A 19,296-nucleotide genomic window follows, 5' to 3' on the forward strand; every position below is an offset into this window, starting at 1 on the left:
CTTAAAAGTGCAGAAAAGCGAGATGCACAATTTGTTGCTTGCTTTTCTTAACTGCAACTTTAAAAGTTGTAATGAGCCTGAAGCAGTGTTTTGTTTCCACCTGGACTAACAAGAGTTCATTCATGTTTTAAAGAGTCAAGAACAACAGTGCTTTTCCTCCATGGCTATGTGCATGTCATTAAAGCTTGCTGCTTCCAGGGCTGTAAACTGTTCTGGGAGGAAAGTCAATGTTATTTGAAGCAAATGATTGAAGCAAATAAACCAACACACACCTTCTCAGTGGTCTATCTGTAACCTTTTTGGTACCCCAACAAGCCTACACCCATTTTAAACAACAACAGAGTGATTGCTTGGCGATCAGTGTTCATTACAGAGAGCCACAACTCATTAGTTAAACAGACGAAGCCCTGCAGGGGTCAGAGCTTGTTGCAACATGACACCCTCCACTCTCTGAGCCCCATCCTTTTCATCATTGTCTGCTTCCATCTTCTCCTCTCACTACTCCCTTCCTTTTAACTCATATGGGGCTCAAAAGTAAAAGTCCTGGAAAAGCATTTATGTTAATAAAGTGGGAGCTGTACACCTGTCACCATAAGTTTGATATGGAATTTAAGCATTAAACAAACAATGTTTGGTAATTTCAAGTCCTATTGAAAACATTTTTAAAACATAAGTGGCCACACATATAAATATTTATCTCTCAGCAATATGACAGGTTAAAGAAATCCTTCAAAACTGGCTTCCAGTATCAAGGAATCCGACCTGAAAGTAAAAGTCTAAACAGATTGTGACCAGGAAGTGTGTGGTCTGCAGAGTTGTTAGCTGCCCTTTTCCTGACCCCAGACCTGTACGAGTCCTGGATGGAGGTAATGTCAGCGCCGATGATTCTCTCTGCAGATCTAATTGTTCGTTGCAGTTTGGACCTGCCCTGTTTTGTAGACGTGCCAAACCACACAGTGATGGATGAGCACAGGACAGACTGAATAATGACCAGCAGCTCTTGTGGAAGGTTGTACTTCTTGAGTTGCCATAGTATCTCAAATCCAGAGAAAGGGTGGTTCCTAGGATATGGAAGGATCCAAAGCAGGTACAGTGTTGTTGAGGATGGTAAGGGGAGGGAGTGTGGGGCATGTTGTCCAGATGTCCACCCACATCTCTACTGTCTTGAGCAGGTTAAACTCATCTGCAAACTTCAGGAGTTTCACAGACGGGTCTGCAGAGGTCCAGTCATTTGTTTACAGAGAGAAGAGTAGTGGGGAGAGAACACAACACGGGGTGCGGATGGTTCTTGTGCAGGAGAAGATGCTTCCCAGCCTCACCTAATGCTTCCAGTCAGAGGCAAAGCTGGTGATCCACTGACAGATGGAGGCCGCACTGTAAGCTGGGTGAGCTTCTGCAGGAGGATATCTGAGTTGATGGTGTTGAAGGCTGACCTGTCTACAAACCAAATCCTGGTGCCTGTCCCTGTTGCATTTTCCAAATTGGCCTAAAGTTTTTGTCATATCATTCCTAAGGTTCAAAATCTTTGCAGTGAGAAAATACTTGAGTAACAGAAGTTTTCTGTTGCTGTATAAAGCATTGAGAAACACATAGAATAAGACTAACCCTCCCCCACCTGTTGCAGCACACTGACATCCCACAACTGAAATAAGGCCACTACACTTTTCCCTCGCTTGCAACAACGACAAATCCATCTGTTGGGAAAAACATGGAGACTAAGTGAACTGCCCCACTCATTCTATTTTAAGTGATGCAATTTTCAATCTGTGGTTGACAAGCTACAAGCTTCATCTCTGTTAAGCAGCTGATTGCAGATAGCTACACCAATCAACCAGCTGATATCAACTTGTTATACTTATTTTACACAAAAAAAGCAGAATGAAAAAAACACATTTTACTGAATAAGCATGTTTACGTAAAAACTACAACATTTTACATGTGCTTTTAACCTTGCTTACATCTATGCATTAGATTCAAAATAATTAATATATGGTATAAAACAAATCTTATTTTTTTATTTAATTTTTATTTATTATTTAATAGAGTATATTTTTATTAACACAACAAGAAGAATGGTTGCTTTCAAATTTCATTTAAAATGTTTGTGTTAACACTGTGATACCATAAAACCGCAGCATTTTTACTCAGTTATTATACGATGAGAATTCATACTGGCCAAGGCCTAATACATAATCTGTCAACTGTCATGTGGGACATCTGTTTACAGATAATGAACAAGTCCTTAGCTTAATTATAATCAAATTAAGCTATCACATATAATTTAGCTTCATCTTCAGTATCTATTGCTAACAATACAAGAGAGGCAGAGGCCTTAGTCTGAGGAAACCTACCTCTGACTTATGTTTTACACTTGGTATTCAAATAAAAACTTAATTCTCAAAATCAATGTAATGCTTTCAAAGTTCAGCAAAAAAAAACAAAAAAACAACAAAAACAAAAAACCTAGCAAAATACTGAATGATGCCATGAGGGAATGTGGTGGGTGTTTTTCTAAAAATGTTCACCCCACAAAGTAAGATGATTATTTAGACTGCAGCGCCTGTGTTATTGTGCAATAAACCAGTCTTATAGCACATTTGCTAAGCTTCTGGCTCTGAGCTTGGAGCTTAGCGGAAAGAAACATGAGTTTGAGAGCCCAAAGGTGAAAGGGAGGAATGAAGTTTAACAGTTGGATAAAAATTGATACAAATGGGTGGTCATGGATCATGAAAAGAAGATCCAGTTTTGGGAAGCATGCCCCCAGCTTTTCACCCACCCACTGACATCTAACCATTTGCAGGAGACAGAAAGGGATTAGAGTCTTCCTATCTGTCAAAGTTTTTTATAAAAAGCCACCATGCAAGACTGACAGCCCCTTGAGTGATACGTCTAACGGACGACTCAAACAAGACAGCAGTACTTGACAGAGGACTGATACTAAAAAAATGCTGTTTTAACTTCATTATCCCACTTAAATGTTTTAGACCACCAAACAAATTTTGAATTACACAGAAAAATCTACACTCACCGGCCACTTTATTAGGTTGGACCCCCTTTTGCCTTCAGAACTGCCTTAATCCTTCGTGGCATAGATTCAACAAGGTACTGGAAACATTCCTCCGAGAGTTTGGTCCATATTGACATGATAGCATCACACAGATGCTGCAGATTTGTCGGCTGTACATCCATGATGCGAATCTCCCGTTCCACCACATCCCAAAGGTGCTCTATTGGATTAAGATCTGGTGACTGTGGAGGTCATTTGAGTCCAGTGAACTCATTGTCATGTTCAAGAAACCAGTCTGAGATGATTCGTGCTTTATGACATGGCACGTTATCCTGCTGGAAGTAACCATCAGAAGATGGGTACACTGTGGTCATAAAGGGATGGACATGGTCAGCAACAATACTCAGGTAGGCTGTGGCATTGACACGATGCTCAATTGGTACTAAGGGGCCCAAAGTGTGCCAAGAAAATATCCCCCACACCATTACACCACCACCACCAGCCTGAACCGTTTATACAAGGCAGGATGGATCCATGCTTTCATGTTGTTGACGCCAAATTCTGACCCTACCATCCGAATGTCACAGCAGAAATCAAGACTCATCAGACCAGGCAACGTTTTTCCAATCTTCTATTGTCCAATTTTGGTGAACCTGTGCGAATTGTAGACTCAGTTTCCTGTTCTTAGCTGACAGGAGTGGCACCCGGTGTGGTCTTCTGCATGCCTTGGTTGTGCAAGTGGCTATTTGAGTTACTGTTGCCTTTCTATCAGCTCAAACCAGTCTGGCCATTCCCCTCTGACCTCTGGCATCAACAAGGCCTTTGCGCCCACAGAACTGCCGCTCACTGGATATTTTCTCTTTTTCAGACCATTCTCTGTAAAAACTAGAGATGGTAGTGTGTGACAATCCTAATAGATCAGCAGTTTCTGAAATACTCTGTTGGGACCACAGCCATGGATACAACGTGAAAGGCCAGTACAGACTTTCCTGGAACTTTCAAAGTAAATTGCATTAACCTACTTCCGGCACAGCCAGGAAACGGGGTAACTGCGGACTTCCTGTGACATCACTGTCCAAATAAAAGCACCACTCTTGCTACATCCTGCCTCTTCCACACGGCCTCTGAAGGGACCGGATAGGGGGACAGCGCGCTAATGTCTCTTTGCTGGCAAAAAGACATAAACTCTTCAAACTGGATCCAAGGGTGTCATAAGATCACGCAATCATATACACAAGTTAAGTACTGATGAATTACTGTTGAAACAATCCGGTATTCATTCATAAAAAGGGGTAATTAAGGTAGAAGCCTGGCTTGACTTTCTCTCTGAGGCCTGCAGAAGCAAACTATGTTCCAGAGAAGTCCTCAGTAGAGACGCTGTCTCTACAAAGAGTGGAGCGTTTTTTCCCGGTCTGAAAGGACGACAACAGGAGCCGCATCCTGTGGTAACGTGGAGTGTGGTCAGCGGACAGAACGGGCTGCCCAGCCACTGCTCCGTAGGTTAGCTGGAAGCTAACCCTTTGTTCACAGAGCTTTCTTCAAACTTCGTCGTCGCCTGGACAACTCCTCAGCATGGTTCATACGAGGTTAGGGTTTTGGGCAGAGTAATAGAGAGATATTTAAGATAAAATGATCTAAACCTTTTTCATTTTATGAAGTTTGGTTTTGATTGTGTTGAACTCAGCTATCTTGGTGCTAGCAGGCTATCTGCAGCACACGTGCTCAGTTTTATGTTTTGTCTTTGTGTGTTTTTAAAGTTAAGACAAACTTTATTTAAAGGGTGATTTTAAACACAGAAGATTGATCATAACGCGCTGTCCGCGCTTATGCATTTTAACTCTTTTATTGACGGTATTTTTAAAGAGTGTGTTTGATTCTGGTGCTAAGCTATCAGCTTCTTTGTTAGCTTTCACTGCTAACAGCTAAGAACACGTGCTGGCCTGTTAAAGAATATTTACCCAGAAAGCTTGTTAGTTTTCAATCCAGTAAATAATAGTTCCCTAAACATTATTTTACTAAACTTGAAAACTAAATCAACACCATTAAGCCCCATTTTTCCAGAAAGATTTGGCTCTTTTCCAAAATATCTCCTTAAATATTTTTACCATTTCCTTTAATAATATTTCTTTGAATATTATTTTAATAAATAAAGGCAGCTAATGAGACACTGTTGAGAAATGGTCATCCAGAAGGTTGGTTTTATTCAGCAGATCATTCTTTAAAACATTATTTTAATAAAATAATATTTTATCTGATCTTGCATTGTGAATGGTTGTCTAAATGTTACTGATTATTTCCTAAGTTGGTTCCAAGACTAACTTAACTTCACATCCAGATTCTTCAAGATAATCCTTGGTTCTCAAACATAAATATTACATGGTAATGTTGCATCACTCTTTTGGTCATGGTTTCCAATCATCTTTAATCAACTTGTTTATATTGTACATAGCCCATTAGTCTTCGTTATTCTTTAATTCTACATGGTAGTTTAGTTGGATTGTTTTAGCATAGTAAAGAGTTTGTTGACTGAAATATGTTTGACTTTGAGTTGACTTATTTTTGTTAATAAATTCTTGTATTTTAAGAAAGTGTGTGAATTAATTCCATGTGTGTGTAGAGTAGAGGCTGACATTTTTTCGGGAGTCCCACGGGTCGGGATACAGCATTAGTAAAGATCACGTGATTGGGACGGTACAGGATAAAAAATGAACGGGAGCAGACGGGAGCGGGGCTAACCAATAGGAGGGAAAATAAACTAGGATCAATTATCTTTGGAAATGTAAAACTGAGACTTTGTTATAAACGTTAAGAAAAACAAAACTTGGATCCACGCCGCCATTGTGTAGTTTTTTTCCAAGAAGCCTATACTATAATGCTAGTCAAACGAACTACACGACCCACAAGCCAACAGTGCTTCTGATCGATGTTTTCCACCTGCGGACAGGATGGAGGGAGCAAACGCAGGTGGAGAACTGGACGTGGTAAAATTGGATTTGTAACGTAAAGTCAGAAGTAAGGACTTATCTATTAAACTCATAGAGCTGACAGGAAAGTCACAAATATTACCAAACTTCAGGAGAGTTGAATGTAGCGGTTTTAACACGCAGTCGGCTGCTTGTAACACGTGTTTAGTCGTAATCAAGTTCACCAGTGATTAAGGGACACTTGTAAGACAGATTCTGGATTAAATCAACCCTGCATCTCTTCATTCATCAAACCAAAAGTACCATCATGTGTCAAGTCTCATCTGACCAACAAAATTGCTGCATGTGCACTAAAGATTTAAGAGGTAAGGCACGGAAGCCCGTGAGGGGACATGGGGAAATGTATTTCTTTTGCGTCCCCACGCAATACTTTTGCGTTCGGCATTTTGGAGCAACAGCACAGATGACAAACTGCTCATAAAACAAACAGCACTGATATGACATTAATATGGTTTATTTGTCATATGCAGGTTAACACGCAGTAAACAATGCAATGAAATGCTTAGGATAAGAAGAACCGTTCAAATCACGATAAAAACAAAAACACGGCGTACAAAAAAAAGTACACATCATGCAGCAGTAATAAGGAAATAAAGTGTCACAGATGTGGTTTCGTGCAGCATTATTGTTCAGTAGTTTGTTTGACAGTTTGTGGATAAAAACTGTCTTTTAGTCTGATTTGAAGATAATTTTATTTAAGGCTGATTTCAAAATAAAACTCAATAAATCTCAAAACGGGTGTAGTGTTTGTTTCATTTTTGTAGTTATCTGGTTTGGAAACTATCCCACAAAGTATTGCGAAATAACGCAAGGACTATTGCGTGGGGACATAAAAAAGAAAACAATTCCCCAATGTCCTCTCGCGGGCTCCGTAGAAAGGCTTCATCAAGGGAAGATATTAAATAAATATGTTGTGAAATAGAAAAAAATTCAATGTACCATTAAATGTACAATTTATTTAATACATCATTAAATATTAAGTGTACCACTAATTACATCATGTCATCTTTAAAATTATACTTAATTATTCAGTGGCACATTTAATTGCATAATAGTCCATTTCATGATATAATGGTACATTTATTGTTTCTAATGATGTATTAAATAAATAAATGGTACTTTTAATTTAATGGCACATTTAATGTTACATTTCTTTCATGTTACATTTACTTCACTTATGGGACATTCACAACATTTATTTATTTAATGATGATTTTATTGTATTAAATTTGTCCAGTTTGACCCTCCATTCTTGATGCCTGTATAGGAGGTCATGTCAGAATTTGAATCAGGTGTGCTGGAGCAGACACACATCTAAAACTTGCAGGGAAGGGGTCCCTGAGGACCAGGGCTGTGAACCATTGAGGTACAGTTTCTAAATTATGTCCTTTTGTTCAACAAGTACAGTTCTCTTACTAGGTGCATTTTTCTTTCGTTCCAGCAACTTGAAACATAAAAGTGATGTCATTGTTCAAAGGAAACGATCACTTAATAAATAAGTAAAATACAATAGGTACATTTTGTTTATTCAACTAAGATAGGCATGGTCTGTTTCCTTGTTTGATATTTTATTATTTCTTCATTATTATTCTTTTTACTTTAACTGGCCTTTACTACAGCTAAAAACAGGGACCTAACTGGTCCTTCAAACAAAGAAATTACCAAAAGACTAAATGAAGAAAACAAAAATGGGAGTGGCACAGGAGTGGGAGTTGTTCTGAATGGGAGCGGGATGGGAGTGGGAGTCAATTTACCAGGAGTGGGACGGGACAGGATTTTTTTCGTTATGCTGGCTTGGGATTGGGATGGGACAAGACATTTTTTTGTGGGAGCGGGATGGGACAGGAGAGAAAATCCACTCCCGTGTCACCCTCTAGTGTAGAGTTGGGCTGTTCAATAATGTCAGAGCTTGGCTCACACCTTTCTATTTTGTCCTAATACCGTCACCTTACTGGGCTGGTATTCACAGGATAACCCTTAACAGACCAAAATGTTATTTGATAAAATATTAAAATATTAATATTAAATATAAAAAAATATTCTCAGATTCCTAATCACAACAACTCAGACCAGCTCAAAGTCACCTTTCTTCCCCATTCTGATGCTTGGTTTGAACTGCAGCAGATTGTCTTGACCATGTCTACTTGCCTAAATGCATTGAGTTGCCATGTGACTGGCTGATTAGAAATTTGCATTAACGAGCAGTTGGACAGGTGTACCTAATAACGTGGCCGGTGAGTGTAGGTAAAAGTGCATGTTTTTCAATGATAATTAAATTTATTCAGGGCTTAATAACCCTTTCTACATTGATATATGACAATGACTTTGTTCATCTGTTCTTGAATTTCTTTACATTACAGCATGTCGTGTTGCTCTTTGAGATCTTTTAGCCTACAAGATAAACTAAACCAAAAAGTGTTGGTGATCACAGTGAATTCTTGAACAAAGCAGGAGTGCTTAGGGCAACAGGACTTTTATTCCACTTGCCCCTAAACCCTAATCTAATCTATTAACTGTGATGTGTGAAGAAAAAGCAATTTCTTAGTGCCTTATGCCACACTTATAGTAGGTATTATATTAATGAAATGAAGGTGAGATCTGCTATAAACCGACTATCTTTGAATATGATTTTACCTCATGAAGTATGTGAGGTTACACCATTGCTCCGGGTCTATGTGAGCCATGTCCCGTTTGAAGTGTTCTCCACAAACTTCCACTTCCCACCGTAGACGGGACTCATTGCAGAGCCTCCTCTTCCAGGTAATGGTAGGCTCCAAGTTGAAATTGTCAGAGGCTGTCAAGAAATAAGAAAAAGGGCAAGCACTTATATGCCATGTGCAATGCTGTGAGATTGGCTTTGAACAAAAGGGCCAATATCTGAAAGGGAATGTGCGAAAGATGGAAATGTCGAGGTTTAATGAAAGCGGTTTATTTCTTTCTGGATGGATGGATGGATGGATGGATGGATGGATGGATGGATGGATGGATGGATGGATGGATGGATGGATGGATTTGCTCACCCGATGTTCCACTCATCATCCAGGTATTAACTGTGAATACAATTAACAGAAAACAGTTAGATTCTCATTTGCATTTATTCAGAAAACGAAAAACTCTTTAAGTCCTTCAATGTCAGCCTCGAACACATTTAAGTTTTGTCATGCACTCGGCATTTATACAAACATGTCACGTTTGTTTGTGATAAACCTTGGCTCATCTCTCAACTGAATATCAGTGCCTACAGGGGCCTTTTTGCAGAGGAAAGGTTAGTTTGTTTAAATGTCAACAATCAAAGGACTCAGTCAGATTGTAATTTAAACTATGCAAAGATCACACATTGTGAATCATTGAGGCAGTATACTGCATCTTTTACTTACGCTACTAAGATTTTATGTTTTTAACAAGCTTTTTTCAGGACTTGTTCTTATTGGAACATTTCGCTATCACAGTGAAATATCTCATAATAAGATGGGTACTTTACAATGCACCTCCTGTGAATTTTAGTGGCATTTTTACTTAATATATAGCTGTTGTTTTTTGTTTTGTTTTGTTTAAGCATAATCTAACTTCTTACTACAGTATTCAGGCATTGTATGTGATGTGCCTGGATAGTCCCATTAGTAGGTCCCACAAGGTTCAAATCTTGGTACATTGATATTGTCTTTTTATATAAATAAGCTGTGACACAACATTTTACATATTTGCTGATGACACTGTAATTTACTCTTACGCATATACTCATGCTAAGGTTTTTGAATATCTTTAACATGCTTTAAAAGAGTCAAAAACAGCTCTGTACCCTCCAACCTGTTTTAAATACAGTGGACAAGACATTTTTCAACACATCAAGAACAGCTTCATCAGCACTGCCTGAACAAAAGATGTTCAACAGCGTGTGCCTACTTTTCACATAGATGTTTTTGCTGATGAGCACATGTCTTTCAATAGCCTTTCAACATGTTTTTTAAAATTCATTCAGGATTATGTTATAGAAAAAGGCTTCTCCGCTTTGCAGGTTCTTTGTAGTAATTAAACCGTGAAAGTTTAAATGTGTAGTTATAAAAGTTTTATTTTTTCTGAGTCTTTGGATTTATCTAAACCAGTTGAAGAGACAATGAAAATTTAGAATTTAATGCCCCTCTTCAGTATTTTTAAATAATTTTATCAGCTTTTAATTCCATTCTCAATTTTTTTGCCTTCTTATCGGTTTCTGTTCTTTGATCCAAATTCTTACACACCACAGCTTTGGTCAAAGCTAAACAGTATGCGGCACATGAAAGTAAATCTCCCCTTTTAGTGACACTTTCAAAGAGGCGGATCATGCTGGAAGACATCCAGCAGACGTCCAACCAAGAGACTGGGCTAAATATAGAGACCTCTGTCTGACCCTGCAAGACATGTTTTGAGGTACAGTGTTTGTGTTTTGATTGGTTTATTTCTGCTGTGTGCTTGGTTTCAAAACAATCATTCCATGGAAAAAAAAACATTATCATATTATATGCGTCTGGATAATCTAAATGACAGGCATGAAGAGAGAAGTGCAGCACTGCTTATTTGAAATGCATATTTCACATAACATAATCAAAGCGTGGTCCACACTGCTTTCACATGCATGCTTAGTGAACATTGGTCTAAGGTGGAAAAATGACTCAGAATACACGGGTGGGTTAGTGACTCATGAACACCTTTCTGCAATTTAATCATGCAAAGAGATGTGGACTTAAAGAAAAATGCTCCAGGATCACTCTTCTACACATCCGATACTGTGACACTTTACAAGTTTCAATAACACAGCAGATTATGATAGATCATGGTAGAAGATGACCAATAGGATTTCTACAGGTCCTTCTCAAAATATTAGCATATTGTGATAAAGTTAATTATTTTCCATAATGTCATGATGAAAATTTAACATTCATATATTTTAGATTCATTGCACACTAACTGAAATATTTCAGGTCTTTTATTGTCTTAATACGGATGATTTTGGCACACAGCTCATGAAAACCCAAAATTCCTATCTCACAAAATTAGCATATCATTAAAAGGGTCTCTAAACGAGCTATGAACCTAATCATCTGAATCAACGAGTTAACTCTAAACACCTGCAAAAGATTCCTGAGGCCTTTAAAACTCCCAGCCTGGTTCATCACTCAAAACCCCAATCATGGGTAAGACTGCCGACCTGACTGCTGTCCAGAAGGCCACTATTGACACCATCACGCAAGAGGGTAAGACACAGAAAGAAATTTCTGAACGAATAGGCTGTTCCCAGAGTGCTGTATCAAGGCACCTCAGTGGGAAGTCTGTGGGAAGGAAAAATTGTGGCAGAAAACGCTGCACAACAAGAAGAGGTGACCGGACCCTGAGGAAGATTGTGGAGAAGGGCCGATTCCAGACTTTGGGGGACCTGCGGAAGCAGTGGACTGAGTCTGGAGTAGAAACATCCAGAGCCACCGTGCACAGGCGTGTGCAGGAAATGGGCTACAGGTGCCGCATTCCCCAGGTCAAGCCACTTTTGAACCAGAAACAGCAGCAGAAGCGCCTGACCTGGGCTACAGAGAAGCAGCACTGGACTGTTGCTCAGTGGTCCAAAGTACTTTTTTCAGATAAAAGCAAATTCTGCATGTCATTCGGAAATCAAGGTGCCAGAGTCTGGAGGAAGACTGGGGAGAAGGAAATGCCAAAATGCCAGAAGTCCAGTGTCAAGTACCCACAGTCAGTGATGGTCTGGGGTGCCGTGTCAGCTTGCAGGTGTTGGTCCACTGTGTTTTATCGAGGGCAGGGTCAATGCAGCTAGCTATCAGGAGATTTTGGAGCACTTCATGCTTCCATCTGCTGAAAAGCTTTATGGAGATGAAGATTTCCTTTTTCAGCACCTGCTCACAGTGCCAAAACCACTGGTAAATGGTTTACTGACCATGGTATCACTGTGCTCAATTGGCCTGCCAACTCTCCTGACCTGAACCCCATAGAGAATCTGTGGGATATTGTGAAGAGAACGTTGAGAGACTCAAGACCCAACACTCTGGATGAGCTAAAGGCCGCTATCGAAGCATCCTGGGCCTCCATAAGACCTCAGCAGTGCCACTGGCTGATTGCTTCCATGCCATGCCGCATTGAAGCAGTCATTTCTGCCAGAGGATTCCCGACCAAGTATTGAGTGCATAACTGTACATGATTATTTGAAGGTTGATGTTTTTTGTATTAAAAACACTTTTCTTTTATTGGTTGGATGAAATATGCTAATTTTGTGAGATAGGAATTTTGGGTTTTCATGAGCTGTATGCCAAAATCATCCGTATTAAGACAATAAAAGACCTGAAATATTTCTGTTAGTGTGCAATGAATCTAAAATATATGAATGTTAAATTTTCATCATGACATTATGGAAAATAATGAACTTTATCACAATATGCTAATATTTTGAGAAGGACCTGTAAATGTTTTTTCACTGGCTAGCGTGTCGTTATGTTTTGCTTTGCAGTGTTTTTTATTTTTAATTTAAGCCTAAGACTCGAATCAAAAGAAAAATGAGCAGGACTGACACTGTAGTAGACAAACTGCAGAAAAAGGGAATACTGTATTCATGTGAAAGGAAACAATTGGTACTGGTATTCTGAACTTGATTAAATGAATAGTGCACATCTTTTTAGACTCAATTGTGGAATTCACAGTGTTCTGTTGCATCAAGACATGGTACATTACTTTTTTGTTCACCTTCTTGTTTAATTTTCTTTTTTAAATTATATAATTTCCTGGCAGCCTAGTAATTAAATTTCCGTGTTCAATTAATGCTCTCATATGGTTAGATAATTATTAGCCAAATTATTTAGACAGTGGGTGAGGCCATCCATTTCCCTTTCAGTTTTAAGTATCCAACATTCTGACATGAGTCTTCATCAGACAGCATAGCCTAGCATGAGATTATGTAATATTATTGTTTAGTTATTTCTGCAATATTTGAGTTGCAGTTGAACCAGATCTGTAGCAGTGAGGCACATGTGCCGTATACATGCAACATGAGAGCTGCTGCACACATGTTGAGGAATTTTTGATAAGTCCAAAACTTATGAGATAGCCTGGCTTGTCTGGTGATCAAATTGTGTATGCTACAGCGTTAAATGTGCTGGTAGGCAATCCTGGAGCATTATTTTCTATGGCATTGTGTCTTTGTGCACCACTAAAAAAAAGACAGGGGCACAATAGTGTGACAGGGGTAAAAGTAAGTAGAGAAAGTTAAATGTTGATGGATGCAATCTTCAAAAAGGAGCCACTGTCATTGGAGCCCCTGCTATCCTCAGGAAGTATTATTGTTAGAATGATCTGTGATCATAAGATTTGTATTACTAATAAAAACAACAACAGGAAGTAATTCACAAAAATCACATCTTCCAAACTGTGTTGGATAGTAAAAATCAGAAGCTTTTGCCCTGGGAGTGGTTGTAATCACAAAATGTGCTTTTCCCACTGAATGCATCTAGATTTTCTAATTTAAATTTGGCAACCTTTGTCAGCACAGAAAAAGATGCAGTTTGCTTGGCAATGCAGTTTGAAGAGCAAATCCCTTTATGTTAGAGCTTTCTAATTAGATGGGTGTGAAAACTCTGGATTGCTCCCATTTTGTGGAAGCGAAGATCTTTTTAATGAATCAGGGCCAAAGACTTGGCAGAAGACAAAGAGAAGACGAGCTATACAGGTATAGCATAGTTTTTGGAAAATAAGTAGTTTTATCTTTTTTTGGTATTTTGAATAAGGCATATCACTGCCATAAGACCCTCAAAACACAAAATGTCTTCTCAATCTTTTACAAAAGTTGACATGTGAAAAGATGAGAATTACTATTGACATTTAAATCTCAGCAACAACAAAACTACATGAGAATATTCAAAGATTAGTTTGATGAACATGAAAGTGAAGTTGAACATCTCCCATGGCCTGCACAGTCACCAGATCTAAATATTATTGAGCCACTTTGGGATGTTTTGGAGGAGCGAGTCAGGAAACGTTTTCCTCCACCAGTATCACGTAGTGACCTGGCCACTATCCTGCAAGAAGAATGGCTTAAAATCCCTCTGACCACTGTGCAGGACTTGTATATGTCATTCCCAAGACGAATTGACGCTGTATTGGCCGCAAAAGGAGGCCCTACACCATACTAATAAATTATTGTGGTCTAAAACCAGGTGTTTCAGTTTCATTGTCCAACCCCTGTACTTATCAATACATTAAATCAAATATCACAGTGATGTACTGTGCACTCTAGTGACTGCCTTTGAGACCTTTTCTTTACTGACCCCAAAACTTGGCTCTAAGTCATTAAGTTCCCACAGGTCTCCACTTGAATTTTATTCCCCCGGCAACCAGATCTAAAATAACTTCTTGTTTTCACCGTCCGATAAAAACACAAAGGAATCTGTCAGAAAAACCAAAGATCACTTATGTTCCCTTACTAAATATTAAACAACAGACTGGACTTTCAGGAAGCTTTCAACTATACACTGAACAAGTTGAACGTTGATTCCTAAATAAACTTTAAATTAAGAATTTAATTACAAATATGTTTGCTAAAAGATTTGATCCAACTCTTTACCTCTGTATAACTGTTGAAGAGAGCAGACTTTGACTATATCTGCTCAATATAAATAATGAGCAGATATTAAATATAAACCAACATGACCCTATGTGGTACAAACTACACCCTAATTCGTATAGCATATTTCAGCAACAAGACAATTCAAAGAGACATTTCTACATGATGCAAAAACTAAACTGCTATGACAAAAAAAACATAAAAATGTATAATGCAGTGGCTTGATAAGGGAAAGTAAAGTAAAGGAAAGTTGGACTACAGACTAAAATTAATAAATGCACTTGATGCTTTTAGGCCCACATTTTCTTGACATAAAATCAAACATTTCTCCCTAGGGAGCAGAAACGTTCTCGACCCGTAATTTGTCTCTATAATAGGGGAATATTCCTTTTAAAACTGGTCCACGTCTGGACCAGTAGTCAGAGACTTCCTGGTGTCCTGTACCTTCCTCCTAACTTCTTCTAGCACAACCCAGCTCAGCCACGGTCTTTTACAGTGAACTGCTTCTCACTGTTGACAGGCGAGGTCCTTTACGCTGTCTGTTCCAAGGTGGAAAATCCTGATAACCTTTATCCCCAGTAGAAACTTTTACCAATATGTTTTAGTTGGCAGTTTATAACAGCAAATCTAAACAAACGAGTATTTAACCTCGATTTAACCAGGGTTTCAGTTTTTTGCAGTTTTCTGTAAGTTTGCTCCAGATAAGTGGAGCATAAGAGCTGAATGCTGCTTCTCCATGCTTGGTTCTGATTCGGGCGATGCAGAGTAGGCTTGTAGTGGAAGACCTGAGTGGTCTAGAAAGCTAATACAATGACAACAAATCTTTCATGTATTTTGGTGCTAAGCCATTCAGTGACTTAAAAGCTAATAGGAGGACTTAAAAGTGTATTCTCTGAAATTAAGGGAGCCAAGGATTTTAAAACTATGTTCTCCACTTTCTTAGATTTAGTGAGGATGCGGGGAGCAGAGTTCTGGCAGACCTGTGAGACACTGTTGTAGTAATGAATTAGACCTAAGATTAAACGCATGGATGAGTCTTTTGAGATCCTGACATTAGTCCTTTAAACCGGGGAATGTTTTTAAGGTGATTGAAGGTCGACTTAGTGATTTTCTTTATGTGCCTGTGAAGGTTCATGTCTGAGTTCATCCCTACACCAAGATTTCAGGGCTGGTCTGTGGTTTCAAGTTGTAGAAACTGAAGCTGTGTTCTGACGCTTGATCGCTCCTCCTTTGGTTCAAAAATAGTTACTTCCGTTTTAATTTTATTCAACTGAAGAAAATTATGGCACATCCACGCATTAATTTGTTTTATGCATCTATGTATCACTTGAAAAGGTTCATAGTCACCTGGTGACATTTTAATGTATAGCTGTGTGTCATCTGCATAGTTATAGTAATTTAGCCTGTTGTTTGTTATGATCTGAGCTAGGGGGAGCATAAAGATACTAAATAGGAGGGGTCCCAGGATGGAACCTTGGGGAAGCCTGCATGTGATTTTTGTCAATTCTGATGTAAAGTTTAATATTGACACAAATAAGTCCTTGTCCTTCAAGACTCAAACCAGCTAAGTGCTGTTTCAGAAAGACCCAGTTCTCCAAATGCTCTATTAATATACCATGATCAACAGTGTCGAATGCTGCGCTGAAGGTCCAATAATACCAGCACTGTGGTTCTTCCACAGTTTGCAATTATGCAAATGTCACTGAACAACATGACAAGGACAGTTACTGTGGTGAGCATGGAAACCTGACTGGAAGACATCAAAGGAGCTGGTTATCGTTAAAAAGGTATTTAACCGTTGAAACACAGCTTTTTCAATAAGCTGACTGATAAATGGGAGATTTATGATGGGCCTGAAATTCTGCAATAGCAACCTGTACAGATTCTTCTTTTTTAACTGGTTTGATAGTTGCTGTTTTTAAGGCCTGGGGAAAACTCCCAACAAAAGGCATGAGTTTATTATTTGAATCACATCAGATGCTATGAAAGGCAAAACTTAAAAAAAAAATAGAGACAGCTGTTATTTTTACACTAATAGGTCAGGCCTTTCCTGACCACTTTGAATTACAGCTTACCATGGGTTGAGTTCAGCTCCCCACAATATAATCAAGTCACAAATGATTTATGGACAGGGAAACAGAATGCAGGTGAGCATTAAAAGTGTGCCTGGTATGAAATTAACATTTTCATAACGTATTAGTAAAGGCTATAGAGACAAAAGCTCTGCTTGGTGTATTTACAAAGCAATTTAGAGAGCAGTGACGGGGTCTTGAAAGAAACAGGCAGAAAATAGAGACATAATGACACTAGCTTTATTAAGTCCTGCGTTCATTATTACAAGAACCAAAGAATGGCCTGTTCAGCAGGATTTTCATTAGGTTCACGGCATGTGCTAATTTAAAATTAGCAAAACAGGCAGCAATTAAGAACTTCTTGAAGAAATCTATAATAAAACATTTAAACACAGCAATATAAGTATAACATCATTTAATCATTTAATTATTATAAGCCGGGAGTGAGTGACTGAACTAACAGTCTGACAACATGCTAGTCAAAATAGGGACGTGACTCTGTGTATGGTAAATACCAAATAACAGAGAGGATTTTTTTAAGCCCAACTGTTGTTTCAGAAAGAAAATAACAAAATTACAGTTTACAGATATTAGTTGCCAACATGACCCCTGCTCTTAAAATGTCATCCACTCCCTGTTACACTAATTTAGATGTGAGGAAAGTTAAGGGGCTGCAGATAAGCAAGCAGAAATGCCTTAGCTTCAGGCAGAGAAAGAGATTTTTTATTTTTTTTTTTTGAACCTGTCTTGTTATAAGATGCCTTATCAGCATCATTAGCATAAAAAGCAGTGACATATACTGAGCATTATATTGGAAGGCTGTAATGATGGTCAGATCTTATTTAAAACTGGTTTCATTTTACAGTAACATTAAAGAATTTACTTTAAATACTGTGATGGACTGGCGACCTGTCCAGGGTGTACCCGCCTCATAGACTGCTGTAGATAGGCACTTCCCTGCTAAGGAAGAAGCGGTAGAAAATGACTGAGTGACTTTAAATGCCTAAAATATTTTCATTGTCTGAACAAAAAAGGTTACAAAATGCTAAAGGAATTTCCCAAGAAAAGTCAAATTATGTAATTTAATCTCACATGGCTAGTTATAATCTTTATAGGAAATGTTGGTCTGATTTCCATCCTGTCCATAATACCAAAACAGCAGTCGTTAAAATCATTAATTATCTTCTTATTGCAGCAAATTCTGGACTTTTTTATTCCCCTTGTTCTAAGTGTAACCTTTCATACGATTTCACATATAGCACAGTTATTGATAGGTTCGCCAGTACTAAGACCACCAAAATATCCTTGAACTATCTATGTGGTTTAACTCATTTTATGCACATCCTTCCAGTCCAACCCATTTCCAGTCAGATCCAGTGTACCTCAGGGCTATGTCCTAGAGCCTATTTTGTTCATTAGCTATTTCTTTCCCTTGGTCACAACATCCAGAAATCCATTGTTAATTATAATACCTATGATAATGAGAATTAGCAGTATATTTCCCCTAAACATATCTGATTTTCTTTCCAATGCTCTTTCTAACTGCTTACAAGACAATGCATAAAATCAACTAAACAGATGTTAACATTAGCACAAAAAGCAGCTTGATAAAACATAATTTTTCAGCTCACACTGGCAACTCATTTCTTCCCTTTTCTGGGTTCAAGAGTGTGAATGTCATTTTTGAAAGCACTCTAATGTTTTGTGTTCTTGAAATGGGCTTAAAATGACAAACATATTATCTACCTCTATAATAATAATCATACTTGTTCATCAAGCAACACTGTTGTTGGAGGGACATGCAAAACACAGAAAAACTCAAGCCTGAATGTGCACTAGTGACCTGCTCTTTGTCAGACAACCAACTACTATTCTATCTTCCCCTGGAGATGTACACATTGGTTGTTTTCTTGTAGTGCTGTGTAGGGCACTTTGTGCTTATTGTTTTTAGGAAGACATCTCTGGGGCACTTTGAATGGTCATTGTAGGGTTTCCTGCTTGCCAGATCTCTCGGTTTTGAGCCAAAAAATACCCACAATCCCACATAAAGAGAGATTTGTGGTAGTATGGGACATTTTTAAACAGGGGTAATAGATAAAAAGTTTTTTTCACTGTACTTTATTAATCCTCTTAGGTGCTTCCTATGCTATCCTTCACAAATATTCTGTTATTCTTGTTAGTATACATTTGTTTGTTTGCACAGTACAGACGCAGTTTTATTCTTCAGTCCACCATACCTAACATAATTCTCACAGCACCCTACACACTTTGTAAAACCCCTTTTTTGCCAGAAATATCACACTTCCATCATTATTCTTGTAAGATATTTCACAAGGTTCGAACTCACAGATAAAGGGATCTTTCACTATTCCATTGTTCTGACTTTTTTATTTAAAATGTTCTGATGTTTCTAAGACTCCATGATGCCATTCATTCTAACAAGGTTCCTAGAGTTTTTGGGAGAGAAACAGAACCACAGCATAACAGGTCCTCTACCATACTTAACAGAAGCCATAAAGGTCTTTCACACAGCAAGGTTTGAAGATTTGTTTACCTACATTACCATCGTCCTAGTTGTGTGTTGTGGCAGGATAAAACTGAAGGGAAACCTTGGTGTGAAGACCTACAGTTTGGCTGCAA

The 19,296-nt window shown here is 38.5% G+C and overlaps 1 protein-coding gene across 2 annotated transcripts in view; it reads right to left on the reverse strand.

Moving 5' to 3' along the window:
• LOC124858296 (receptor activity-modifying protein 3-like) overlaps positions 1 to 19,296 on the reverse strand; it is a 46,369-nt gene that overhangs the window by 9,930 nt on the left and 17,143 nt on the right. For both annotated transcript variants that reach the window (XM_047350285.1, XM_047350284.1), the window contains 2 exons: positions 9,012 to 9,041; positions 8,626 to 8,785 (listed from right to left, as the gene is read on the reverse strand). In XM_047350285.1, coding sequence (XP_047206241.1) covers positions 8,626 to 8,785; positions 9,012 to 9,041 — 190 coding nt within the window. The remainder of the gene's footprint in view (positions 1 to 8,625; positions 8,786 to 9,011; positions 9,042 to 19,296) is intronic.

The sequence above is a fragment of the Girardinichthys multiradiatus genome, chromosome 21 (genome assembly GCF_021462225.1).
Source record: "Girardinichthys multiradiatus isolate DD_20200921_A chromosome 21, DD_fGirMul_XY1, whole genome shotgun sequence".
In the NCBI taxonomy this organism is placed as follows: Eukaryota; Metazoa; Chordata; class Actinopteri; order Cyprinodontiformes; family Goodeidae; genus Girardinichthys; species Girardinichthys multiradiatus.